The sequence below is a fragment of the Calonectris borealis genome, chromosome 18 (genome assembly GCF_964195595.1).
Source record: "Calonectris borealis chromosome 18, bCalBor7.hap1.2, whole genome shotgun sequence".
NCBI classification, from domain to species: Eukaryota; Metazoa; Chordata; class Aves; order Procellariiformes; family Procellariidae; genus Calonectris; species Calonectris borealis.
In genome coordinates, this window is record NC_134329.1 from 4,321,769 (window position 1) to 4,347,880 (window position 26,112).

The 26,112-nt window shown below is 43.2% G+C and overlaps 1 protein-coding gene across 7 annotated transcripts in view; it reads right to left on the reverse strand.

Moving 5' to 3' along the window:
- Positions 1-26,112, reverse strand: part of GCN1 (GCN1 activator of EIF2AK4) — a 43,439-nt gene that overhangs the window by 13,609 nt on the left and 3,718 nt on the right. For 4 of the 7 annotated variants that reach the window (XR_012676394.1, XR_012676395.1, XM_075167301.1 and 1 more), the window contains exons 4-42: positions 25,753-25,884; positions 24,462-24,570; positions 23,655-23,753; positions 23,438-23,572; positions 22,862-22,930; positions 22,667-22,775; positions 22,177-22,251; positions 21,803-21,931; positions 21,523-21,573; positions 21,006-21,104; positions 20,551-20,724; positions 18,272-18,424; positions 17,411-17,503; positions 16,138-16,213; positions 15,802-15,961; positions 14,702-14,891; positions 14,457-14,581; positions 13,934-14,112; positions 13,666-13,759; positions 12,953-13,066; positions 12,557-12,755; positions 12,292-12,474; positions 11,934-12,089; positions 8,808-8,989; positions 8,446-8,526; positions 7,807-7,950; positions 7,229-7,356; positions 6,922-7,111; positions 6,436-6,506; positions 5,470-5,635; positions 4,297-4,491; positions 3,848-4,094; positions 3,101-3,222; positions 2,688-2,802; positions 2,035-2,214; positions 1,473-1,693; positions 678-746; positions 400-538; positions 97-293 (exon numbers count right to left, since the gene is read on the reverse strand). Coding sequence is in view for 5 of the 7 variants with exons in the window: in XM_075167301.1 (XP_075023402.1) it covers positions 97-293; positions 400-538; positions 678-746; positions 1,473-1,693; positions 2,035-2,214; positions 2,688-2,802; positions 3,101-3,222; positions 3,848-4,094; positions 4,297-4,491; positions 5,470-5,635; positions 6,436-6,506; positions 6,922-7,111; positions 7,229-7,356; positions 7,807-7,950; positions 8,446-8,526; positions 8,808-8,989; positions 11,934-12,089; positions 12,292-12,474; positions 12,557-12,755; positions 12,953-13,066; positions 13,666-13,759; positions 13,934-14,112; positions 14,457-14,581; positions 14,702-14,891; positions 15,802-15,961; positions 16,138-16,213; positions 17,411-17,503; positions 18,272-18,424; positions 20,551-20,724; positions 21,006-21,104; positions 21,523-21,573; positions 21,803-21,931; positions 22,177-22,251; positions 22,667-22,775; positions 22,862-22,930; positions 23,438-23,572; positions 23,655-23,753; positions 24,462-24,570; positions 25,753-25,884 (5,350 nt within the window). In the remaining 2 variants the exon portion in view is untranslated. Of the gene's footprint in view, positions 1-96; positions 294-399; positions 539-677; positions 747-1,472; positions 1,694-2,034; positions 2,215-2,687; positions 2,803-3,100; positions 3,223-3,847; positions 4,095-4,296; positions 4,492-5,469; positions 5,636-6,435; positions 6,507-6,921; positions 7,112-7,228; positions 7,357-7,806; positions 7,951-8,445; positions 8,527-8,807; positions 8,990-11,933; positions 12,090-12,291; positions 12,475-12,556; positions 12,756-12,952; positions 13,067-13,665; positions 13,760-13,933; positions 14,113-14,456; positions 14,582-14,701; positions 14,892-15,801; positions 15,962-16,137; positions 16,214-17,410; positions 17,504-18,271; positions 18,425-20,550; positions 20,725-21,005; positions 21,105-21,522; positions 21,574-21,802; positions 21,932-22,176; positions 22,252-22,473; positions 22,639-22,666; positions 22,776-22,861; positions 22,931-23,437; positions 23,573-23,654; positions 23,754-24,461; positions 24,571-25,752; positions 25,885-26,112 lie in introns of those variants that run through there. The other 3 variants (XM_075167302.1, XM_075167304.1, XM_075167305.1) reach the window with 3 other exon arrangements.

Sequence of the window (26,112 nt, forward strand, 5' to 3'; positions counted from 1 at the left end):
TGCATGTCTCACAATTACTGGAATGACGCTTAAACTACTCTGGAGGCTTCTTTTTATTCTCTAATAAATGAAACTCTTCAGGCCTATGCTACGTACCTTAAGGATACAGGGAATGATGGGACCAACATAGGGAGTGAACTTGTCTCCAAAGGTAATTGGCAGGTAGTTGAACATCATGATATAACCATCTCGTACATGTGGAGCAATATCCACTTTACTGGCAGTAGCTACAATCTCTGGCATAAGTTTCTCCAGCTTTTCTACCCCTAAACCAGCCATAACTTCAGCCAGACCTGGGAAAAAAAGCAGGGAACAGAGCTGATGAACGCAAGAAAGAAAAGCTAATCTGATTTAATAGAAGAAAGTCTGAACTCGGTATTCAGACACAGTTGCCCCCACCTTGAGCAGCACCAGATCGATCCACTGAGCTCTGCTCATATGTGAGTGTCTCCATCAGCCATGGCAACAAATCCTCAAAGCATGATTCTCCCATACCCTTCACCATGGCTCCCAGTGCCTTTGCAGACACTGTACGCACCTAGCAGACAAGAGGAACAGAGATTTGCAAAATATCCAGTCAAAGTTACTAAGACAGATGTGTCAGACTGATGACAGATCTAGGACAAAGTCTAACCTAATGCGCTGAAAGACAAACTGTATTTGTTCAAAAGACTTACTTCAGGTACAGGATCCAACAGAGATGCCTTCAGTCCGGGAGTCACACTGGGTAGGTAAGGAGCCAGATCCTGAAACAAAGAGCCCGAAGAGTTAAGAACTAGATTCAAAAGGAGAAAGAAACATAAGTCACCTTCATGTGAAGGGCATTCAGCCCCTTATTATTAGCAATCATCCTTAACATCCTTAGAGTTTAATCAGTTGCTTTCACAATCCTGCAAGTAAGCACAATGAATTGTTCTGCAAGTCCAAGAAACAACACTAGTTCTGTGCGGATCACTCAAAACCTTTTTGATGGCCACTCACAACCCAACACTTTGTATCTAAGGAAAATCCAACACTCTTAACATTTACACAAGGTTTAAAGGTAGAGATTATCAGCACAAAAATTAAACACAGATCTTTAGCCTACAGTGAGGTTCCACAAATACTTTTCAAACAAACCCTGGATCCATTTGTAAGCAGCTGATCTGTGTTTCATTGGTACTGGTTTTGATTGTTTGTTTGTTAACGCATTTCTCATACGGTAAAAATTACAAGACCTTTTTGCAGGGGTAAATCTGGTAATAACTAGATGACCAAAGTACAAAGCTGACAGTCTTAAGCACCTGAGAATTTTCACTGTCTTTATAGCCATTATCTGTTCATTTACGTACATTTAATTAAAGAAGCTGCATGGATTCTAATATTGTCTATCTTAACAGCAAAATCCCACACAAATTCTCTCTGGTGCTTGCTCTGTTATCTCCTACACAGTAAACACAGCACGCAGTTAGAGAGCTTGTTCAGCACCGCACCTTCTGATCAGTCAGGGAGTACATGTTCCCAATGATCTGGGCAGCCATTTTCCTGGTGTCAGTGGAACGATCTTGAAAAGCTCTCTGAACAATTGGCATGATCAGTGCTAAGGATGGCGCATCAATGAAATGGACAAATTTGGTATCCAGTAGAGTCTGCAGACACTTCTGGGTCTTCCTGGAGGGGTCAGTGAGAGCGTCCAACAGAACTGGAGCAATTGCTGAACATTTTTAAAAACAAGAGAAAAGACTTTATTTGTACATAAAACAAAAAAGCACGTCAGGGTGAGCTGGTGTTCTCTCATGGGATGTTTTAGATCCTTCTAAAGCAACTAGCAGCATGGGGACAAAGGAAACCCTATTAACATTAGCTGACAAAATGGATAGGAGCATTCAAAAAGCCTCGAAGCAGACAGCTGCTGTTAAGCTTTCATGTTATACTTTTCTAGGAGTAGTTTCACTTCTGTGGAAGTTTGGATTTAATCCTAAACGTTGTCAACATAAACCTTGCTATTACAAACCATGGTCATGTCAGGACATTAGAGATGCAGACAGCCCTTACCCAGGATCTCTGGATTCCTGATGACAGACCCAATCTGCCTGAGAGCTTGCTGACCTGCATTCTGCACCTTCACATGAGAATCTGTGAGCACTTCCGTAAGTTTTGGCACAATATTGGGTAAGCAGGAAGAGAGCTGTTTGGGAGCACAGTACGCCATAGCCCCCAGCAGTTCCACTGATCCTGTGCATGAAGTACACAAAAAGAAAGCAAAAAAAAGAAAAAAAAGACAAAACACAAAACAATACACAGCATTAAGAAGAGATATGAGAAGATGATCACATTTACCTTAGAGTCACATCTACCAGTCCGAGAATACATGAAACGCATTAAGCCACTCTATGTCACTTAAAGACACTAAAAGCCTTTTTTTTTTTTGTACCAGGTAAAAGGAGGAGGGGAGGAAACTTCCATCTTCTGGAGTACTTCTAGAGAGACAGGGGGTAAAAAGCGTCCCCTGAATCTGCTGGGGGAAAAAAGTTGCTCAAATGTGTCAGGGAACTCATTTGTATCTCAAAAGCTGTAAGTTCCACAGTCCCTTATGAGACAATAAACTATCACGGCCATCTGTAGGGATGAAGGAACAAACACGGGGAATGACAGCGAAGGGAACTGTGAGTTACTCTCAATCACGTCAGTCAGATATTGGTCCATACCAGCTTTGGTTCTCCAGGATTCCTCTTCTAGTGCTGCAAGAAGTGATGGCAAAACCAGCTTCACTCCATGAGTACTCAAGTTGCTCATCACGGCTTTGGCACAGTCATCTGCAGCCTCCAAGGAGAAAAGACCACTTATTACAAGCTGTGTCACAATGCGTGTTTTCTCCTTCCTCAGAGACTCAATGGGAACAAAGGCTTCACATAAAATAGTGTCTAAGAACAATGATGCAGCTAGCCAAGTAGCTCCCAATTGATGGCCAATGAAATAAGATACTTTCAGTTACTAAGACGATCAAATTGTATTAACGGTATCTCAAGGGATAGATCCACCTTCTCAATTTGCCTAGTTACAAACATTCAATTTCGGTTTTCTCTTAACACTCTGTTCTCAGAAATTTAAAGCATCTTACCTCTCGCACGTACTGGTTCCCATCTCCAAAACAAAGCAGCAAGTGAGGTAGCACATGAACCACATAGGGCTCAAAGAGCTTTCCAAGCATGCTGCAGAGCATCTCAAAGGCAAACAGAGCCCCTAGAGAAACAAAAAGGACAGTCAGAGGAAAATACAGCTTCATTTGAAGGGGATGGAAAGAGAAGATACAATTTGCCAAATATCTGTAGAATTTCTCCAAAAGCACTCAAAGTCTCTTCCCTTCTTGCATTTGTGGCTAGTGCTGTAGTGGGGATTTCTGGTCTCAGAAAGGACAAAAAGCCCAGTAGCATTAAAAACGTGTAACAGTCGTCTGAGTCCTAGCTTAGGTAAGCAGAAATAAGGACAGGAAACGTCCAGCAGCAAAAGGAACAAGTAGGCTGTGAGAGCCCCTCTGGACCATCTGGAGCAGAATATCTACAGCGCTCTTCCTGCTCAGGAGCCCACCTAGCAACACCTGCCTTTGAAAACAGGAGGGAGGGGGCAAGCACGTTGTCCAGGACCAGAAACCCTTCCTCCACCACAATGCAAACAGAGCAATTTTAGGACACTATACACAATCAATGGCCTCATGACAGACGCTCTCCATTTCTTTCTCTGCAAACTTTAGTAAAATAAATGTAGATAAAGCAAGCACAGCGTTCAGGTATCATTTGATCTGACCACAGTGGTAGTAGACACAAGAGAAATTTGAAGTATTTGGGAGGGAAAAGCTTTTGTCCCTTACCCTCACGCCGACGGAAGTTCTTCTTGTCCTGGATAGCATCCGTCAGTGTGGTCATCATCTCCTGCTGCTTGAGAGAGAGGATGCCAAGGCCTTTCACCAGGCCTGCCAGCCCATAAGCTGCACCTTTGCGCTCAGCGTACTTATCAGACTCTAAAAGCAGCTGCATTAGCTTCTGTATCATTCCTCCTGCATCCTCCTTAATTGCAGGCACCAGAGGTGGTAAACAGCTTGCCACTGACTCCTGAACCTGTAAAACAATCCACCAGCTATCAGATCACAAAATATTCATCACCAACATAACTTCCCCGTAGACTGCACCCACAATGACAACCTTCTGTCACCAGAGCCATTTTTCACCTCTCTGAAGGTGAAAAAGTAGTCCTTAAAAGTATCGTAGTGTCAACCTGCCTCTGCGTGGAACACGAGCATTCCTCCAGGAAGGCACCTACCTGCTGAGATGGCGTGGACAAGGCTGCTATCAGTTTGCCAACAATTGGTTTCACTTTCGGGTCACTCTTGTCCAGATGTTTTGCCAGTGAACCCATCAGAATGACCACGCTCTGCCTGACAGCATCGTAACTGGCATCATTAGGAGCGTTTTTCAGGAATTCTTCAAACACTGGCAAGAGAGAGTTAACATTGTCCTGAAAAACAAAACCACAGAACTTGCCACTAGAGTCCACTCAGAATGAGATTTGCTATGCTCAGTGGACTTGTTTGTTCTTCTCTGAGCAACAAACTGAACAATCACACTGTATTTACAGTTCATTTAATGTGTCACATCACATAAAACCTTGTGCCATCCCAACAGGCAACAAATATTTCCTAGCAGGAAGCAAGAGAGAAGTTAGCGCTTAAAAATCAGATCCCCCAAACCTGCCAGCATGATGTTCTGCCAGAAGCAATGCGAGCCACTAGGCAAGACTGACAGCCTAAACATCAGAGCCTGCTCTTTTGCTTGCTCCATTTGCAAAGGGAGAACAGAAAGATAAAACAAACTTCACATGGCTTTTCTAAGAAAGAGAAGGAAAGAATGAATAATATGAAAACACTCCAATTGTCTTGGGCTTAACAGGAATGCAGAGGGCTGTCCAGAAGAGGTGACTGGCACATATGAGGAAATCGGAGGCTGAGCAATTTACACCCTGCACGCCTCCCCCATCTAACACTGCTGGAGAAGGGCTAGCAGTGAGAAGGAGGTCCTCAACGCTCTGAATTACTTCAGTTGTTTTCAGTTTAATTAAGCCAAGGATCAGCAAGCTTTCATGTTTTGCTTTGCATGAGGCCTGAAAAGGAATTCTCACCTTCCCAGGATTAAAAGACCTTTGGTCTGATTTTACTTTTATTACTCTAGTTTTATACCATTTTAACTCCAGTTGATTCAGGGCTACTTCTTTTTTATAGCAATGACAGGGAAGAACTACACTTAGTCAACACTCGTCACTAACCGAATGACTCCAAACACACAAAAATTCCTACTACATGGAAGTTTTCAGCTGTTACAAGTAACAGCAACCTCTAAGAAATAAAAAAAAAAAAATAAAAAAAACCTATGGGCTCCAACACAATATCTACATTTTCATTCCATCTTTTTCCACTGGGAGAGAAACGTTCAGACTTACTTTGCCATGAGTGTTGAGCGTTGAAAGAGCTGCATCTAGCATGCACTTCCTGACTTCAGGACTGCGATCATTCAGGGCATCCGGTACAAAAAACTGGAAGAGGGGCTTCACCTGAGAACTGTCCAGATGCTGTGAGAGCTTGTTGAGGGCCAAAGCTATGCCACACCTGTAAAGATGGGGAGCTTGTGAGCTTACTGACTTTTCACAGAATTTGCTTGAGGTGACAATCACATTTGCTACCGTAGTGCATCACAGAAATTGAGAGAGAACCATTATGAAACCAAGGAGCTTCAGAGTGTCCAACCTACGTGCATTTCATTACATAACCCCATGCTGCAGGTTCCCGAAAGGACAACAATCCTTCAGCCGTATAATGACTTTTATCCCAATTAAGCATTACAGATACTTGGGCCAAAGACAGACATCAGGATTGCTTCATCTACTGCTGAAATTCAGCAGCTTTACAACAAGGTACATCAGCACTAAAGAACAGATTAGCTTAAGACAGGTAGCGAACAAGACGATCTCCAATTAAACCTGTATAGGTCATACAAGTAGACAAAAAGTAATCATCCAAACTGGAATTTGTGCAGTTCATTAAGGCTCACACTGCTGCTCTTGAAACAACCAATTGCCCAAACAGAGGTGGGAATACAGTGAGGTAAGACAAAAATCAGCCAGTTTGAGAGGGAAAGACTCGATTCTTATCAGAAGGACATAGAGAATATAGCATCCAACATTTTGACAGAACTGAGAGCGTTTCAGTTTGGCCTGCCCAGCCTCCTTGAGGGGCACAAATATTCTCTACCAGAAGGTCGCATGAAACCAGCAAGTCAATACAACTGCGTATATTTTGTTCCTTTAACACTCCCTTATTTCTCCACTGCCTGAACTTCTAAATAAAAATCTAGAACATCTCATTTGGATGCACAGGAAGCGATGAGATCAATCTGAGGATGACTGTACCTTGCTTCCCACTGGTCAGGCGGTGATTCAGATATCACTCGTCCCAAAGCATCCAAAACTGGAGGTGGCCTCTGGAAGGAGAAAAAATTTCATCAGAATGCCTTTTCCAAGGACACACACGCAGAGAATACTGTCAACCATACCTGCAATGCCCTTTTATAATACTGCACAGAGGTATGATACCACTAGCAGAAGAGCATGGTAAAAAAAACAAGTGGAGAGCTAGCTTAGGCCCAAAAGAGTTGGACTGACCCTGCTCTGCCACAGCAGAGTATCACCTAAGGCACATCTTCCACCTGTACAATGGTGCCATTACTGGCCGATAACTTGAGGCTCAAGACTTTAAAGTCTGTGATAAGCTCAAACACAGCAACAGTAGGCTTCATGCACATCCCCAAGACAGACAAAAGGAAAAGTGATTAATATAAAAATATAAAATAAAGCACAAGCTTGTGCCTCTCCACCCCTTAGGACAAGAGTACTTACATAGAGCTTCTCCTGGTAAATCTCTGTAAGTTTATTCATGACCTCTGCTGCTTGGTTTCGATACTGAGCTACAGCTCTGGAAAGAGCTTCAGCACCTGCTTGTCGCACTGCCTCTTCATGGTAGATGACATCTTTGATCAGCAGAGAACAGAGGTCAGGCTGCAGCTCCAGACCCATGGACTCCCACAACCTGCAGCACGCATAAAGAGGTGACTGATCACCCTTCAGCGAGAGAAGCCACCGCTGTATGCAAGATCAGCAGAAGAGAGGTCCCCTTACCATCCAATCAGCCAGGAAGAACTCTTACCTCTCTGCCAACTTCTGAATCTCATCTTCCACATCAAACTTTACCACCCAAAGGCGACGCAACAGATTCAGCCCATTCTTTTCATCGCTGTCTGGGGTTGGTAGAACCATTTGTAGCTCCATCAGTCCCTGAATTAGTTTACAGGAGAATCAGTGCAAGGATCTGATTTTAGAAACAGATGCTTTAAAACACTTAAAACCTTTGCCAAGTCAAGCTCTCAGTGGTCGAAGTGTCAAAATTCATCTTTGCTTGTGCAGTGCACTGCCCGTGCAGATCAAGGACTTCCTGTTGCTAATGGGTGAGATGGTGAAACTCAAGAATAGCGCTCCACAGGCAGTTTGCAGAGAGGCAGCTAGGCACTGGGTTGTGCCCTGGTGACTACAGTCTTCTCTGCTTTTAAGTACAGAGAAGCCAGCTCAGGTGAGCTAAGCTGAAATTTGTTTCATGGCAAAGAAAACCAAGCGCCCTTGTTTTTTTTCTTTCTTTTTTATATTCTGAGAAGTGACTAAGCCTGAAGCCTTCCAAAAACACTGGGCCCAATACAGACGTAGGAATGACCCTGAATGATTCCCACCTACCCTGAGAGCTGCATCTCGAACATTCATGCATGGAGATTGCAGGGCCTGAAGTAACACATCGACCTCCTCCTGTTCTGCATAGGCACAGCCGTCCTCCCCGCTGCTGCTTGTGCACAGAGCGGTCAGTGCATTGGAAGCCAAAACCTAAAATGCCGTGAGAAGTATTAGCGATTCCACCGCTGCCTTGTGCTTCTGTGCATTTGGTCAAAGCAAGCGCGCGGTGGGGGCTGAGTGCTATCACAAGAGAAGAAATTCTCAAAGAACAGAGACAAAGGTTCATTAGGAAAAGAGAACTGGTGAGTTCAGTCGACCTTTCTGCCATCTCATCCCTTAGAACAAAGTTTACTGATGTTTACTCGGGGGAGAAACTACTAAACTTCTTCGCCAGACCAAGGCCTTAGAAAAGGCACAAAATGTCATCTGTGGAAAACTGAAGAACATGTTTGGTGCAATAAAACCCACAGGAAAAAAGATAAAAGGCATTTTATCCCAAGAAGAATACCATAAGCACAGGAGAAAATCGGTAATGTATCAACCACCAGCCTCAGAGAATTAAAACAGGTGGGTGTATTTCCCTCAGTTAGATGCTGATGAAACTCAGGCAGAGTCCTGACTGTGGTTATGAAGCTGAGGACTCACCTGTAACCGTGGAGAACCCGATCCTATCACCCAGGTCAGCAGCACCAGCATGTCCCTCCGGGGAAGCAACTCTGGGCCATTCTGAAAGGTTGGGGGGAGAAAAGGCAGAGGGAGGAGAAAAAGCCTCATGTCTTGTGACACCGAAGTACCTTGCCTGTGTATGACACTCGTTATAAAAATCAGAATCAAAACCTAGGGCTGGACAGGTAACCAAAACCTGTGACAGAAAGCAATCTCTCATTGTTAACTTTAACTTGTAGAATTAATCTGCTTTGTCCAGTTTAGACAGTAGCTGTTTTATCCCACACCTCATCTGAACGACTGTTGAAGGAGGTCATCTGATCCCCACAGCTCTCACTCACCTCGTCCACCAGCAAAGCCTGGCCATTTGCTGATGATCTCAGCTGAGCATGGACCGTAAGGATCTGCAGAATCTTGACCAGAAACTGCTCCCTGTCTTCACTGTCATGAGGTGTCTCAGTCATAACAGTCTTTAGGAGAGGAAAGACTAAGGAAAACGCTGGAGCTGATAATGGGGCAGCACCTGCGAAAAGGGAAAGCCATCCTGTGAGCATAGCCGATCTTGTTCTATTTCCAAACGTTATAACTCTAAGCAGTCTTTGTTCTATAATATCGACTGGTGTAAAATGAACACCTTGGTAGCGCACAATGGATATGGCCAGCTTCAGCCTTATGTACAAACATGCTAAGTGACCCTAAGAATTTCTATGCTCCTAGAAACGTCCCGTCCAAAGGACACTGCTTCATCTGTATCTGGACTTACCCCACAGACAAAGTTTAGCCTGTTCAAAGCAGCGCACACAGCCAGCCCCCTCTTTAGCCTCCACCGCTTCGCCACTTAACGGCAGCAACAGTACGGCTCCAACAGTGACATCTGGCATTTCAGCGTTCGGTTAACGGTGGGACTTGTTGATCTTAAGGGTCTCTTCCAACCTAAATGATTCTATGATTCTACCTAATGTTGCTGTTGCTTGCTACACCAATGAGCTGGCTTTAACTGAAGTCACATCAGGATTCCAAATTACTTCCAGTACTTCAACAGTGTGAAAACACACACTGTAAATGAAATTGAAACAATTCAATGGATTAAAGTAGACAGACAGGCAAAACTAAGGTTTTGCCTATCCTGGAAATACTTGTGGCAGCAGGGGACGGGACACAAAATCAAATCCATCACACAACCGAAGTTGAAATAAAATCTATTATCTAAAGTGCATTAAGTTTGTATGTACACTCTGAGAATTAAAATGAATTAAACTAAAAAAAAAAAAAATTATGGTCAATTTTACTTCTGAGCAGGAGGATCTGATACGATTTAACTAATCCACTTTTAAAGTTCATTTGTCCCGTTTGCCAGCCACATTCCCATTAAACACTTCCTACCAGCCTAGCTAACCTGTCACTCCAGTCTTAATCTGGATTCCTGAGAATGAGTTTCCCGTAATTCTGGTGCAAGTCTCAACTCCCCTCCCGCCTTGAAAAAATTAAAGCTTTTGGATTCCCGTTGTTAAAGATTTTGCTCCTTTTTTCTCACAGAGGCTTGGCTATGGGACATAACAAATATTCCCTCCAGTCCTCCAGTTAATCCAGTTAAAATTCAAGTATTAGATGTCTAGGGAAAACGTTTGCTTTCTACATCCTATCTGTGCTGTCAGAGAACACCAGATTTTAAGTTTCTAAGATGCAGATGAAGAGCACTGCAGATACAATACTGCAGTCTTAGTCAGCTTATGTAGGGCACGAATACTGCAAAAGTAGTTCAAGGCAGAAATATTAAATACGAAACACACTGTGAGCTCCTAACTATTTAACATGAATAGCTTAGGTAAAACTCCCTCCATTTCTGATGTGGGATTTTTCTCTCTGTTTGCTCAGTAACTGTTTGCTTTTACGCTTTCCCCCCCCCGCTTTTTTTTTTATTATTGGCCAGATATTTTTTGGCTTAAGCAACTGTCCCTCTATATGCAGCAGGAAGAAGAAAGCTTTATCTGAGAAGATAAATGGTCTATTAACACAGCAGCTGGTATTGACCAATAGGAAAAAGATTATAAAATATATCTTGGCATATCAGCAATGAATGATAAAATTTATCATCCACATTATGAGGTATGGTCTCATGGTAACCTAAGAAACTAACCTCAACTGAATAATATTGCAAGACTACCCTCCAAAAAACTCTGAAAATGAGGAAAAATCATTTGGGAATATAACATGACTTGTCCAACAAAGCGTTACGGAACCTACTTCCTTCCTCTTGCAGGAGAAGTGAAAAAAAAAAAATCAGATATTCATTTAATCAAGCACTGTAGGAAATCTTGAAGGAGGAGGGTTGAAAATACTTCCGCTACTTTCTGGAAATAAGCCTGAAAATGGATTCAAATGTCAATTGCACTTACTATGGAAATAAATTACATAGTGGAGACACTGAGTTATCACTGAGAAGTTCAGCGCTGAAGTGGTGCTCAACACGGGCAATCGCTGCTACTCAGCTGTGCAGATTACGTGTGCCACAGTCACACAGCTGTGGATCTGACTGGCAGCAGAACAGTAAGAGGAGAACCCAACTACTGGCGTAAGGCACCAAACGGAATCCTGCATTTCCTTTAAAAAATTATAAACCAGCTACTACAGCAGTTTTCGATTGAGCTAGATGACAAACAACTCCAAAGCCTGGATGAACACCTCTATCACTACAGTACACCAGATGCTTTAAGACAGCCTAAGCCATCCCTGCCTCCAAAGGAAGCAGACCCACCCTCCCTCTTCTGTACTATTATCTTCAATGCAGTGGTACAAGTACTTGCGCACCCCATCGTGAAGCAGATTCTGGAAGTGATCTAGATTAAAACTAACCCAGTGAAAAAAAAAAGAAAAAAGAAAACAAAGAAATTCAAGAAAAAAAAGGTTCATTTTAACCAGATCATATTCTTGCACTGTAAAAATATTGGTGCTTGCCTTCGTGTTACAGAGTGGGAAAGAACTGCTTCTTCTACAACCGTGCCAGAATAAAATATTCATGAACTGCAGCACTACATAGCAAACAAGCAGAGGCCACAGGCATTTCACTGCTGAGATCACAGATAACAAGCAATTATTTTGTCTTTCCACTTAGTCGCACTGAATCGCTTACGCTAAGTGGTGTTGAAAGGTAGGAACTGTCCTTGGCAAAGCTGAGCCTTAATTTCACTACTATTATTTCTGTATGAACCATTTTAAGAAAAAATACTGTTATTTCATTTCTACACTTCCTATACTTGTAACATCATTTCTACTACTACCACCACAAAAAATACCTTAAGGTTTTTCATATCTATGAAATCTTACCCGATTTTAAAAAAAAAAAAAAAAAAGTGAAGTCTCACCTATAAAACATTATACATACCATCAAAACTAAAACCGCTCACAGAGTTATTGCGGGGGGGGGGGGGGGGGTGGGGGGTGTCAGAGGGATCTACAATACTTTTTACCTGGCTCTCCCTTGCCTGTTCGGCTAGGAATGGTATGGGCATGCAGCAAGCTAACAACTCTGTTCAGAGCAGTAGGCAGCTCCTCTTGACACCAGGATTCATCTAATTCACATTCTGGTTTCATCAGGCGCAAGGTCACATGGCTCACTAAAGTACCTGGTATGAAAGAATAAAGAATCCATGAGAAGTCTACAACCAAAGATTTCTTGAGAGAAAAACCCCCAGGAACACAGACCCAAGAATGATAACAAAGCTCTGGGCAACAGCCCAGGCTGCAAAGGAGGCACAGAGAAGGAGGCACAGTCCCGAGGCTTATAGGGGACAGCTTCCTTCACACACGTGTGAGAGTTACACTCACATCCTCCAAACTCTGCAGAGGGGAGACCAAGTGCTACTGAGAGGTGATCATGACCAGACAACTCCTTGTCTTTGGACCCCGTCCCATCCAGCAGTAGGATCCCTGAGACATCACAGTCATCTCCAGGCACTGTTCCAGGGTGGTTTTTCCTCTTGGCTGTCTGTGGTATATGGTCATGATCCACTGCTTGTAAGAGCAAGGATTTTCACTGCCCTGCCATAAAAATAACACACCCTGCCCTTAAATAGCAACTGCAAATACTAACCAAAGGTTTTCAGTCGAGCAGGCATGACACAGGAAGCTAAGGAAAGAAAAGGTTCCTTAATCCTTGGAGCAGCCAAAGGCGATCGAAAAAGTGGCAAGAAGGAACCGATGAGACCAGGGATGTACTGAGTTAGACCAGGAGGCTTTCTCTTTATAACAGTGTCCAGGAGTCCTAGGGCTGTTTCCAGCTCATTATCAAGCTGTAAGAGAAACAGTTCAAAAGGTTACCATAAAAAACTCCATCGGGGGAAAAAATCAAGGTGTTAAATCTAATTTCTAATGAAAGAAACAAATAGGCTATTGCCAAATATTCTCTATGCTACTCCATTTTCCTTCTATCAAAATGACTTGGGTCATTGCAGCTGCAGAGTTGGCAAAAAAGTCCATCAAAACTTACCTCCTTCAGCCGTTTTCTTATCTGAGACTCCCTTTCCAGCTGTGCATGCATCAGCTCCTTCTGCTTGCTAGTCAGCTGCACTTCATCCTTTATTCCTTTCTTCTTCTTTATTTCCTGCAGTAGAGAGCCATGGACATTACTAACCGGGAGCTATTAACACCATCCCCTCAATTAGTTAGAGAAGAAAGTTGGACACATTGGGTTTTTTTGCAATTTACTTTTAAAACAGTATCAAAATATTCTTCCAAGCATATCACTCTTAAGTGAAGACACAAAATGGAAATCGGCAGGTTAACACTTTAGTGTCCCATTAGCAGCATAACACCAGTTTCTCCAACATTTAAACTGGTCACAAATTATTTGATATCATTAGAAAGAGCTGTCCAGCTCTCTGAACAGAACTGCTGGCTGTCTACAAGACGGAAGCACCTATTTTACAACCCTTACTGAAAAAGATACATGAGATACATTGAACAAGGGATGAAGAGAAAAAACACATTACCAACCAGTAAGCGCATTGACAAACAAGTAGAATACCGCATAAATTGATACAAATACAGATATAAGAGAAGATAACAGTTAGGTATTCAAAGAAGTTCAGAGAACCTTTCCCAACAGTGTACAAACATAGGCCAGAAGCCATGCAACAAAACATACGAGATAGCCTGGTGTCAGAACCTTCACTACTGGCTTTCCTGTTCCCATCAACTCACCTCCTTCAGCTCCAGCTCAATGATTTGTTCCTTGAAGGAATAAGCTTTGTTCTCCCTCTTCATGTTAGCCTTTTTCATACTATCCTGTTGAGCACTGAGAAGGAAAAGCAAAGAAAAGAATCAGCACTGCTCTGGACTAAGATCCAGGCACACAAATCCAGGAACTCCTGTCCAGAAAGAGCATCTGACAAACCCACTCACTCACTGGCTAGATGCCAGCAGCAATCAATCCCCAGGTGCACAGAGAAAAGAAATTAGAAAGTCTTACCTCTGTATTATAGATTTGTCATACAGTTCTCCCTCTGGTGTCCTCATGATGGCAAATTCCTCTCGAGTAACCTGGCACAGAGCTGGATTCTCCATTGATGCTGAGATAGTGCTGATGAGCTGTGGGAGCACTCTACCAGGTGAAAGCAGAGAGAGAGATCCCACTGCATTCATAGATGACTATCAAGAAAACAAAGGAAAAAACATTATTATCACTATTCCTTGAAATTGTCTCAAAAAAGTATGCTCTGTTGAGGCAGCGCACGTTATGTCCTAATTCCCAATTCCTTGTTCAGTGGGTACTTGCATCTTATCTAGAATTCTACTCGGTTGCCGGTATACATTCTTCCCCCCTTAAATCCCAGCTCCTTGTCACCAGAGATGTTCTCTTTGAACCTGCCTTCTCCCCACTTTTTAGACAGGTCTCCTTCCTTATAGACCAGTTAGTACTTAACTCCTCCAGAAAACTCTCCTGTTCCAAAGTATCTCCCAAAACTAACACAAGGAATGCAGAAGTTTATCACCTGGTTCTCTGGAGTGTAGGCAGTGATCCTGGGTAATATGTCATTCAGGTGTTTGGTAATGAACTCTTTGGGATCTATCTTCATCTTGATGAGGAGGGCCGGCCAAAGACCCGGCTGCACTGCCACTAGCAGGAAGAATACATGAGCATAATAAATATGAAGCAGACTGCTAATACAATAAAATAAAAAGGTAAGATAAAAAACCCATTCATTGGCCATGAGCGTGGTCTTATCCCTTCACTTACCTACAGAGGGATGATGGCTCACCAGCAGCATCTCCAGTGCCAGCTTTTCTGGCTCAAAGGAATCCACATCAAGCCCTGCCACACTTGAGATGACACAGAGAGCCTCATGAAGGACACGGGGAGGAATGTATGTCCTTCCTAGCTCCGACAGCTCTCCCGACTCCATCACCAGGACCTCATGAGGCAGAACCTGAGTGGACAGTTTGTCATTAACACATCACACCAAGCCTTCCTGAGCCCTGAGCACACTTCCCCACAGTAACACCATACTGAATACCAACAACCAGCTCCCTCTGTCAGTACTAATAACCTCAAGTTTTCAAAGAAAAGAAGGGATAAAGGGTAACAGTGGAACCAAGCACAGAGATGAGAGTGACAGAAAGACTAAGAATGAAGGACTATACTAGATTTGGCAAGGATAAAATAAAACCAAAACGGTAATTTTTGGCAAAGAGGACTTTGGAAAAGGTTGAACCAGCTGGCTGGGAACAGTATGCCCAACTTCTGCAGTCTAATTTTACTCAGTATCTTTTCAAAAATGCTTTATTCAGACTGTTATCTGTGACATGGGAAGACTATTTACAAAGTCCCAGCCTTGGTACCTAATTTATGCAACTTAATCTATTATATAACTTGACATGGCGCTGACTTAGCAGCATGTCCGATAATATAGCACTCATTGTTTCCTTTTTTTTAATTTTCTTTTTATTTTTGATAATAGTTGCTACTAAAGTACTTATACTACTTTTGTTTTAAATAGGCAGCTTGAGCTATAAGCCAGGGCCAAAGACACTTGGTCTTCCAGCAGGGATTAAATTTGGATTAAAATAATAGAAGGACATGGAAAACTGCAGCTTCCTCCCCAAACAATTTTGAATAATGTGTCTTCTGTGTATATAGGGAAGACTAGGCATCCCACAGACGCTGGTACAGTAATATACAGTAATCCAGTAACAAGTGGCATTCTAGGAGATCATCTGGAACGGAACCATCTTCGTATCACGCTGTATGTCAATACTAACAGCAAGTTTAGGGTAGGGAGGTGATTGGCAGCACACAAACAACTGGCTAAGCAGAGACTAGGCTTCTTGACTACTCACCTTATGAGAGCCGAGAACCACTTTCAGCTCCTCCAAGAGCCCATAGGCCAGTTTGTACCCTCCCAGAGAGGACAAGAGCTTCTTAACTGTTTGATGGGCCTGTCTTCGAACATGCCAGGTCCGACTCAGCAGTACTGCAACAAGGGCACGGTGATACTGCCTGAAAACAGAGAAATAAACAGGTTTAGCAAGGGAGGCGGCTCTGCAAACTAACTGGACACAAAAGCACAAAGAGTTCAACATTTTGTGCAAAGTCCCAAGCCCACTCTCTCCACTGCCCACATCAACGTTCAGGGATCAGACACCGATCGGTGGCAGCAAGAGCAGTCTACGTACTGAACTTTACTTTCAGGCAGTCTTTGTGCATGATCCAAGAGAAGGCGCTCTGTCAGCTGCAGTACTGTACACATTGCTGTGGGAAAAGACAAGTATTTAAAATAGCATGAGACTTCATAAGGAAACAGATTCTTTCACCTGAAGAAATGTCTCTTCAGTAAGACATATACTGAATTCATACACAAGTGCATAATGCTATCTGAGTAGTAGCCTTGGTATTTTACCTCATACCGCCTTCTGAGCTTCACCTGTCACTAGGCCCTTTGGTCTGAACATCAACGTTCAACCATATCATAAAAGCAAGAGCAGAAGGCCTGAAACATGGGGTGGGTTATAACCCGTATTAAGTATGGCACAGGGGACTTTCAACGTTCAAGGCATCAGATAGTTTGGGGATGTTAAGCATGTTAGCTGGGTGTTTTTGCTTAAATAACCAGTAACAAATCATGACAATATTTACTCTCAAAATATCAGCATTAGCTTTTGTTGCTGACATCCTAAGGGAGCAATATAAAACTTTCCAAACCACACTGTTTCAGACTTGGAAGGAAACATGAATGGATATACACATTGCCTTCAAGAAACAGGGATCACAGCAAGCAAAGGAGAAATGCTGTTATTTCCCCCTGAGAAAACTTTACCTCTTCAAAGCTTTGGACAAAAGATAAATTAATTCATTTCAGAGAAATGATTCATGAACTCATTTTCAAAACTTTCAGTTTAAAATGTAGCCAGTAATGTTTTCTGTTGGGCACATTCCATTAATCTTTTTTTCAATTAATCTTTAAACACAAGAGAACAAAACAGAGCATAGAGAAACTAATTTATAACCCAATTGATTTCCTATCTGCTATTACTCTTCCCCCACATATCTTAAGATTTTCACCTACATGTTTTCTTCTCCAGCCTTATTTTACTTTTTCCCATCATCTTCTTAATTTTAGGCTTCTCCACGTCCCTTAGATTGGCTGCAACTCTTTACTTACAAACTAGGACACCACACAAACACATTTTGTATTGGAAAGACTTTTAGAGAATATACACGTTTGGAATTATAAATGTTTGATAACTCTTGTTCATTAAGAAATAAATTAATTCATCGCCAAGCTTAGACTACAACCAGTCTCGATGTGCTTCTGAAAGCGCACGCTGTTCATTTTAATCTGAAACTGGATCCTCAATGGATCATAGAACACTGCTAACAGCAACAGTAGCTCTTATAAGTACTAATAGAGTTAAGCAGCAACTGGATACACAATAACTGACAATTTACCTTCCTCTGGCGCAGACTGCAAGAACTTCTCAGATGTAAAAATTTGTTTTTTCTCATCCAGAATCAGCTGCCAGAAACCACTCAGCTTAGAATCTGACAGGAAAAGAATAGATGTCTATCAAGGATGTTTCAAAATAAGTCAGAACTCACTAGCGTACATAAAATACATTAGAATTCCCTTTCCTGAAATCACTCAAATTCTTTCTAGCTTTACTTGTCTTTAGCTACAAAGCCTCTCATCTCTCTCATTCAGAACTATAAGCATGCCTCAAAAACACCTGCTGAAAAAAATATATTTCTCTGACTTACGCTTGTGAAATGTAAAGTCATTTCACCTTAATCTTTCATTAATTTTTAGGAAGGCTTGCCCTATGAAAGGAGGGACGTGGTGTGTTGCTTTTGATAGACAGAACACACTTGGATTTTCTATCCTGGCAGATATATGAATTCAGACAGTTCTTGTAATATCCTCTAATGGAAGACAGAATTCCAGCCCTCATGCTTTCCAAAGATGGTTTGTAAAAACACTACCCAAATAACAAGCCAGTAATATTTCTAATGTATCAGTCAAGTCCTAGCATGTACGGTCTGGGTGAACGTCTTCTGTCAGAATAAGAGGAATACTGTCCTAAGTGAACGGAAGCTGGAATCTGCAAAGCATGGAAGAGCAAGAATTCTTCACTGACATAACCGAGAGAGATGGGAATAAACCCTTTCCTGGTTTAAAAAAGGGCAATGATTCTCTATGCAGAAACAATACACAGCTTAAGGAATAGCATCTCATGCACATTGTCAAGAAAAAGTGTGTTAACCCTTAGAACGTGTTTATATTGGATTCTACTAGATGTTTCGTGACCTTACCAGTTTGTCCCTCAATTACAGACATCCTGCAAATCAACAAAGCTGCAGCAACTCCTTCAGTTACCATGGGAACCTGAGTACTTTGAGATGCTGCTTTCTCTACCGTCTGGATCAGCATTGGCAGCAAGTCCACTCCCTGTGATAATGTGTCACCTGAGGAGACAGAAGGAGACAAGGTACAAAACAACATGGTCCTTCACACTTTACACCACAAGGGTACCAATGGTTCTTTTGTTGTCAGGAGACAAGGAGAGGAACCAGACACATACTGGGAAGACCCTGAATCTCCCAGAGTATTTGCCAATCACTACTATCATTAAACTTTATGAAAAGCTAGACGATAACCGCTTTAGTCCGTTCCTCACAGATAAAACAGTCCCATCTCAATACAAGTTTCTGTTCAAGGGATGCAAAAGAAAACGCTAATTCAATTACGTTAAAGGAATTGGTTCAAATCACAGGAAGTCTGATGTCAAAGATTATGTTTCCCCGAGAGAGGGAAATTCCTGGCAAGCCACAACCATCTGTTCCACTTCAAACATCCATAAGTCAAGGAATCCCCCTGGTCTGCGACCCTCACTTCCATGGAAATTGAGCTAGGTGTTCCTGGTATTTCCAGCAGCAACACCTCACACGCAATAGACCTTGTGACTTTCTACATAAAGTATTTGCAGGTAGTGTTTTAACCATAAACTCATAAGAGTTAGAATCTCTGTTTTCTTTATGCCCCAGATGATGCGTCACTGGGTGGGTCAAAGCAATGGTACTCAGCGTTCCAGTGGGGAGTAAATTATTTTGGAATATGAATTATCTTGAGCCCTGATCCCTTGAACAGCTGCACCCATCACACACAAGGAATCCCCCTTGCCCGTGGCAAGCATGAGCAAATTCAAGTTTGCCATATTGATGTCTCTGAAAGGACCACTATCCTGTGATATCTAAGTAGTTTTCAGAGTGGTTTTTTTCACTGTGACAGCACAGAAATTCCTGGCAGCTTGTCCTGGTTTTGGCTGGGATGGAGTTGATTTTCTTCCTATTAACTGGTATAGTGCTGTGTTTTGGATGTAGTGTGAGAATAATGTTGATGACACGCTGATGTTTTGGTTGTTGCTAGGTATTGTTTACGCTAGTCAAGGACTTTTCATCTTCCCATGCCCTGCCAGATGTGCAGGGGGCTGGGAGGGAGCGTGGCCAGGGCGGCTGGCCCAGCTGGCCAATGGGCTATTCCATACCATATGACGTCATGCTCAGCATATAAGGCTGGGTGAAGAAGAAGGAGGGGGGGCGTTCGGAGTGATGGCGTGTGTCTTCCCAAGTAACCGTTACGCGTGATGGAGCCCTGCTTTCCTGGCGATGGCGGAGCACCTGCCTGCTGGTGGGAAGTGGTGAATGAATTCCTTGTTTTGCTTTGCTTGCGTGCGCGGCTTTTGCTTTACCTATTAAACTGTCTTTATCTCAACCCACAAGTTTTCTCACTTTTACCCTTCCAATTCTCTCCCCGTCCTGCTGGGGGTGGGGGGAGTGAGTGAGCGGCTGCGTGGTATTTGGCTGCTGCCAGGTTAAACCACGACAGAGCTACAATAGAGAAATGTAGAATTACAATTTCGCTTGTACCCGTATTGAGGAAATTATGGCAAATCCATTGTATCTATACAACACATTGAGTTACTGATCTCTTAAGCAAATGTATACCACCTTTTTGATTCACACTGCATCAACAAGAAAGGAGATCTCGCATACAGGCATCAGGCTGATCGCTTATTGACCCATGGATGAAATGCTGAAGTCAAAGGGGATAGGACCAACAAAAGCAAACCTCAGAAGCATCACCAAAAGTTTAGAATTTCTGAAGAACTTCATTTCAAACATATTAATTTTAATTTTTTTGTATTTTTCTAAAGCTTCTGAGAGCCAAAGCCACAGACCAGGACGCCAGTGTGTTGGGTGCTATATAAAACAAAAGCATGGTCCCTGAGCTAGAAACCTTAGAATCTAAGTATAAAACAAAAATAAAGCAATCAAAAATTACTTTGGGGGTATATGAAAAGACAGCACAATGGGCAGGGATGCTAGTTCTACAAGGAGACAAACCATCTTTATGAACTTGAAGGCAAAAGAGAGTTTAAGGAGAAATACAAAGGAGTCATTGAACAGATTCTGCTTTATAAAACCTTTCTTAATCCACACAGCTATCTACTTATATCAGGAAGTACAAAAGTTGATTACTCTTCTCTTAAGCCACACAGTCAAGAGAGTTATTAATAGCTGCACAGTTTTACCTTTGAAAGAGGCTAGCATGCACTGCAGGTAGGCATGTCTCACAGCTGAAGTAGAGGTTTTAAGGCTGAAGGCTTTCTTTAGCCATTCTACCAGCTTCTTGGGAACTTCCGTGGTGAACCGAACGCACCAAAGAGCCAGGACAGAGACTGCATGAACCAAGGTGCCTTCATGAACTAGGAAGTAATACAGAGCTCACATCAGTACAGCAATTGCATAAAACACAGGAACATAAAACAGAAAGCGGGTAACAGCATCAGGAGGAGGCAGGAAAAGAATGCACATGCTTTGAACAGACACAGCACTGTCTCCATGGACCTGCTCATCAAATCAGGGCAAGGGATTTTGTAACACAACAGTCGAGAACACGGATTTATCCTGCGTAACAGGCCATACGACAATCCTGCTCAAGATGAAAGCAGCTTAGCGAACCCAGAACAAAGGCAAGACGTCTCACCTTCTTGTTGCAGGAACGGGATGAAAAGCTCAGCCACGGTTCCAGTCAGAGCTTGGCTAGAGGATCCAGAAACCACATGGTGACTAAGGCTGCCAATCCCTGAAAGGACAGAATTCTCTCATTAGCTCCCAAGCTACCAGCACTTGCTGCACAATCTAAAAACAATCAAGAATGATCCTTCACATTTCAGTCCTTGCACAGACACCTCTCTCTCTTGTCACTACATCTGGATGTCACACCCACCATGTACCAACACTGCAGGACCTCTGTCTTCATTTTTACTCAGGACACAGTCATCATCTTCCTTGCATAAAACATTTTAGCCTACCAGCCAATTATTTCCTTTGAAGAGAAAGTCAAGAACTGGCATGCGGTATCCAGCACCCTCTATGACATTAACCACAGCCAATTCGGACAGACAGGCAGGGAATCCTAAAGGTTTAAGTACAGATCCCTTTTATTCAGCCTTCTGCTGAATTTCTCTGCCAGAGAAGCAGCTTTCTTCTAGGATCCTCACCTGAAAGGACACTCATCTTCTGAGCAACAACTGTCAGCTTCCCTTCTGAGCCTGCCAACAAGAAACAAATGGGTGACACTGACTTACAGACAGACAACGGCTATGTGCTACATCAAGAGTCTTCTCTAAAAGTACAAAAGCTTGCCCCATTACACCTGATCCAGGTTGAGCCACCCCTACCATACAGGCAGCTAAAGACAACAGAAAACACAATACACAAAACTCCTTGAAGCTGGTAAACCTTTATTCACCCCCACTGCTTATGCTACAATTTACTCACCCCCTAAAATGGCAAAAAGGTGTCTGCCCAGCGACTCCACAGCCGAAGGATCACTACACTGTCGAGCCAAGTTCTTTAATGCCACAACTGCTTCATCCATCAGCTGCACACTGTTGGATTTCAGATGACCTAGAAAATAACGCACAAGCTAAGAGCTCCTTACAACAAACTGCATAAAATCAGCAAGACAAGGACATATCTTTACATGTGGCTTGACTCAGCTTCTGGAACCGTCACATGAACTATTCCAGTTCCAAGTTACAGCATCATCCTCCCTCCCACAGAAAAGAACCTCTTCACCAGTTATCAAGCCAGAAAGTTGAAGCAAGCTTTATTCTGAATTCATCATTCCCTCCAGAAGTTAGAGTACTTACTGGCCAGTCCTTTCATAATGTCTAGAGCATACTGGCTGAGATCCAGGTTCACAGACACGAGCAAGCAAGAGATTGCTGAAGACAGAAGAGATAATGGCATATTACATTTTGTTAAGTAACTGGCATTATCATTTTAATACACCCTTCCCCACAGTTCACAACAAAAGCAGACAGGGTCAGTAAGGAGTAGGAAAAAACACCACTGAAATTGATGCCCAGTGACAGATTAATTTAGGATTATTTTTAGCACTCAGCTGTGAAATTCTCTCCTCAGTGCAAACAGTAGCTATCACATACCCAAACACTTGGGATCACATCACAAATGTTGCTTCTCCACATGCAATCCTTAGACGCCAGACGATCCTACCGCCTGCGCTGACAGGACCAAAAGCATAGTCCAGAGATACACAATCCCCCCGCAGCTCCAGACCTCTAAGGAACAACTGTTCATGCTCTTTGACAGAGCAATGCAGAGAGAGGACAAACTCACTTTCAATTACGTTCTCAGGGCTCCGTAGCAGGGATTTCTGCAGAGTTGGCAAAACTAAGTCCTTGAATTCAGTGTGAGACATGTACCGAAGAAGCGGGGAACAGCTGTCCTGCAAAGGGAACAAAGCCCTCAGCACAGCAGTGGACGTTGCACATAAGACAAAAGCACAAACAGCTATGTAACAGCATGTCTCACCAGCACGTGCTTCTGAGGCTTTGTCTTGCTCATAAGGATGGTCTTCAAGTAGAAATCCACAAGAGCACTCTGAACAAGCAGAAACACCAAATTACAGCCACACCAAAACCTACACACAGCTCCCCACACACTGACAGGAAGCCAGGCTTGACACCCCACCTCATTCTCCTCCAGAAGGCAGCCCTATCCACTACGCAGAAGCTTTGCTTCCATCCTCGCATAAGACAGTCACGCCGAGATCAGCGCTCTCTGCTCTACCCTCAGCCCAACACTCAAAACGCACTGAGAGCTAAATGCTGCCTTCCACTCCCCAGCAGGGGAGAAGGCAGAAAGCTGCGGCGTTGGCCATCTACATAAATGCAGAGGCCACAGCAAAAAGCCACGTATCTGGCACCTCCTCTATAAATCTATCCCAGCTGTTTTAGTCAGAAGTACATGACTACTGAATTGACAGATAATGAAACCAGGGGCAGATGCAAAGTACCAACCTCACTGAAACATCTGTTGAACCCCCTTCTTCCTGATGAGAAGTGATGCTACTTATTACCAAAAAAAACCACAGTACAACAGATTTACCTTGTATCGTTTAATAATATCAATCTCTTTCTGGGCTGTGCAAAACTGCACCACAAGTCCCAGCATTGCAGCATAATTCTGGTTTGGTTCAAGACCAAGAATGACGGATAGGTACTGATCCACCAGATCTTGGTTCTGAAAAGAAAAAGAGCAAGGCATGTTAACACAACAGAACCTAGAACAGCTATTGAGTATGGTCACGTAAGGCATACATCACCTCTTTCCACAGCCTGTTCAATTTCTTCACGGCCCCATCCACCGCCTGCTTATGAGAACCTCCCAGGACTTCCAAAAGGAGCAAACACTGAACCTCCACCTGCCAAGGGAAACAGCCAAGAAAACCTTCATGCACCTGCTTCTCAGAGAGCTCAGATCAAACAAGACATGTCAGATGCCAGTGATTAGCTGAATCTGCTTAGGAAAAAGTCCTTAGGTCATGTAAGTTCTTCCAACAAGCTGCCATTGCTTTCATCCCACACACACCACTTTGCAGAACCATGTATAACAGTTTTGGAAACTCTGACTTTGAAAACACAAATTTATATCAGATTATATGTCTTCTTAAAATGTGTTCCAACTACATTCCAAGGTACTACGAGCATGGTCGCAAGTTGAGGTTGTTCAAGTAGGTGAAAAGAAAGCAAAAAGCTACTTGACACTATACGACAGAGTATCACATGCGACTACTTGGAATTCGTGCCATGCTGCAGACTGCACCTCGGAGGCACCACTAGCACACCTAACCTGGAAACACTGGTACACACCACAGCATGCAGAGCAACTCTGCGCAGGTGCAAGACTGCCCCACTCTCATGCTTTATACACCTCCTGCTTTCTCCAGTGGAATAGGAGAGATCAAAATACACCAGAAAGCAAAAAAGATTGTCATGTAAACCTGGATTTTAACATGACATTATCAGTTTTGATCAGAATTATTTGCAATGTTTCAGCAACTTAAAAGACATTAGAAATACTTAAGTCCTTATCTCCGAAGGGATATTTCTGCAAACCAGAAAGAACCTACCAGTTTTTTCCATGTTTCTCCCTGTCTCTTCTCAGGTGTTGGAAAGACTGTGCGTACAAGCAGGCATGTCCAGGAGAGTGCCAGCAGAGCTGCAGATCCACTGCTCTTACTGTTGACCGAACGGGAGAAGGAAGTAAATCCACAGCTCCCAGTATGTAACTTACACCTACTAGTCCGTAACAGACTCGTCTTTGTCCAAGTTAGAACACAACCTTATAAGCGAAGCAATTTTATCACAGAAAAATACAGCTGAAGTCTTAGCATTTAAAGGAAATAATTACTGCTCATAAGCTATGTGTTCCAGCTCCTGTTTAACACTTAGAACTTCTGAATGGCACTAAAGAGGCTAAATCTTACCTGCTGGGAATGAAAAACCTTAGCAGAAGAAAGACCATTTTTGGATCTTCCCAGTGGCATTACAGAAATGAGTTAAATACTTTGCCAACTGAGAGTGCCCAAAAAGTGACTCAAGATTTCTCATCTGCTGCTGCTCTTTACTGTCAGAGCTTCCCAGCCCTAGCTTGCCAAATCCGTTTCTCAGCTTACATTCCCTCCTGGCACACGACTCGGTTCTGGTTTCTGCTAACTCTCACCTCCTCCTTCCACTTCAGGTAACGGATCGCAGCTCCCCAAGGATCCTCACCCCGTTCTGATCTCTCCCTCTACGTGAAGGAACGTAGAAAGTGTCCTTGCACACAAGGCCAGCCACTGCGACTGAAGGGTGAATATCGTATCCCTGCAAGCCTTAATATTTTTCTAAAAGCTACACTTCTGTCCAGCCGTGGAGGCATTGCAGGACGGCACTCTGTGGCCTGTATCAGCTGAACAATACCCTAGGTCGCCTTTGGAACCACTAGTGTTCCCACGTGCTACCACAATAGAAGAGCCGTGTGCTTCTGGCTCAGCTTCAAATTTCATTATCTCCCTGCCTATAATAAGGTCCTGAATTCTACCAGCTGAACACCAGATGGGCGAGGAAATCCCTCTGCTAATAATTTTAGAGGCTGTTTCTTGATAAAAGAGTTTGTTCCTTGTCTCTCCAGACTTGAAGGTTAACAAAAGCAAAACCGTAACTCAGACCCAATCCACCAGCAGTAACACCAAGAAAGTCCTCCTGCTTTCCCTGAAGACACAAAAGAGGTAAGAGAGGAACACCTGAGTGGTCATTAACAGCTTTGTCTCTAAATGTTTTTAACACCTCTGGCAAGCAGCAGCAGCAAAGTCATTCTGAACACAAGAACAACTACCAGCAACTCAAAACTGCTTCCACACAAAGCAACTTATCCAGCACCTGGGAACTCCAGCCTTGCCGCCGATCCCTGAAGACTGAAGTGACTGCAGAAGGTTTTTTGCTGTTGCATCTGGCTGGGATTCCGCGAGCTGCTGAAGAGCCAGCTGCAGGGCTCTGCGGGATGCTGCATCGCTAGAATGAAAAACGTATCTCCGTGAATATTATAAATCCTGCCAACATTACACATGACTACGCTTGCATCACACAAAGGGCTCTGCTTTCTCATTCCAGCAGTCGAGCTAACAGTTATTTTATCCTTGCTGTTCCAAGAAGAGGAGAAGTTTCTGGCAAAAAGTTCCATTCCCTTCCTCAGCTGACAGAAGTTAAGTCGAGGCTGTCTGGCAGGTTGCAGAAGAAAAC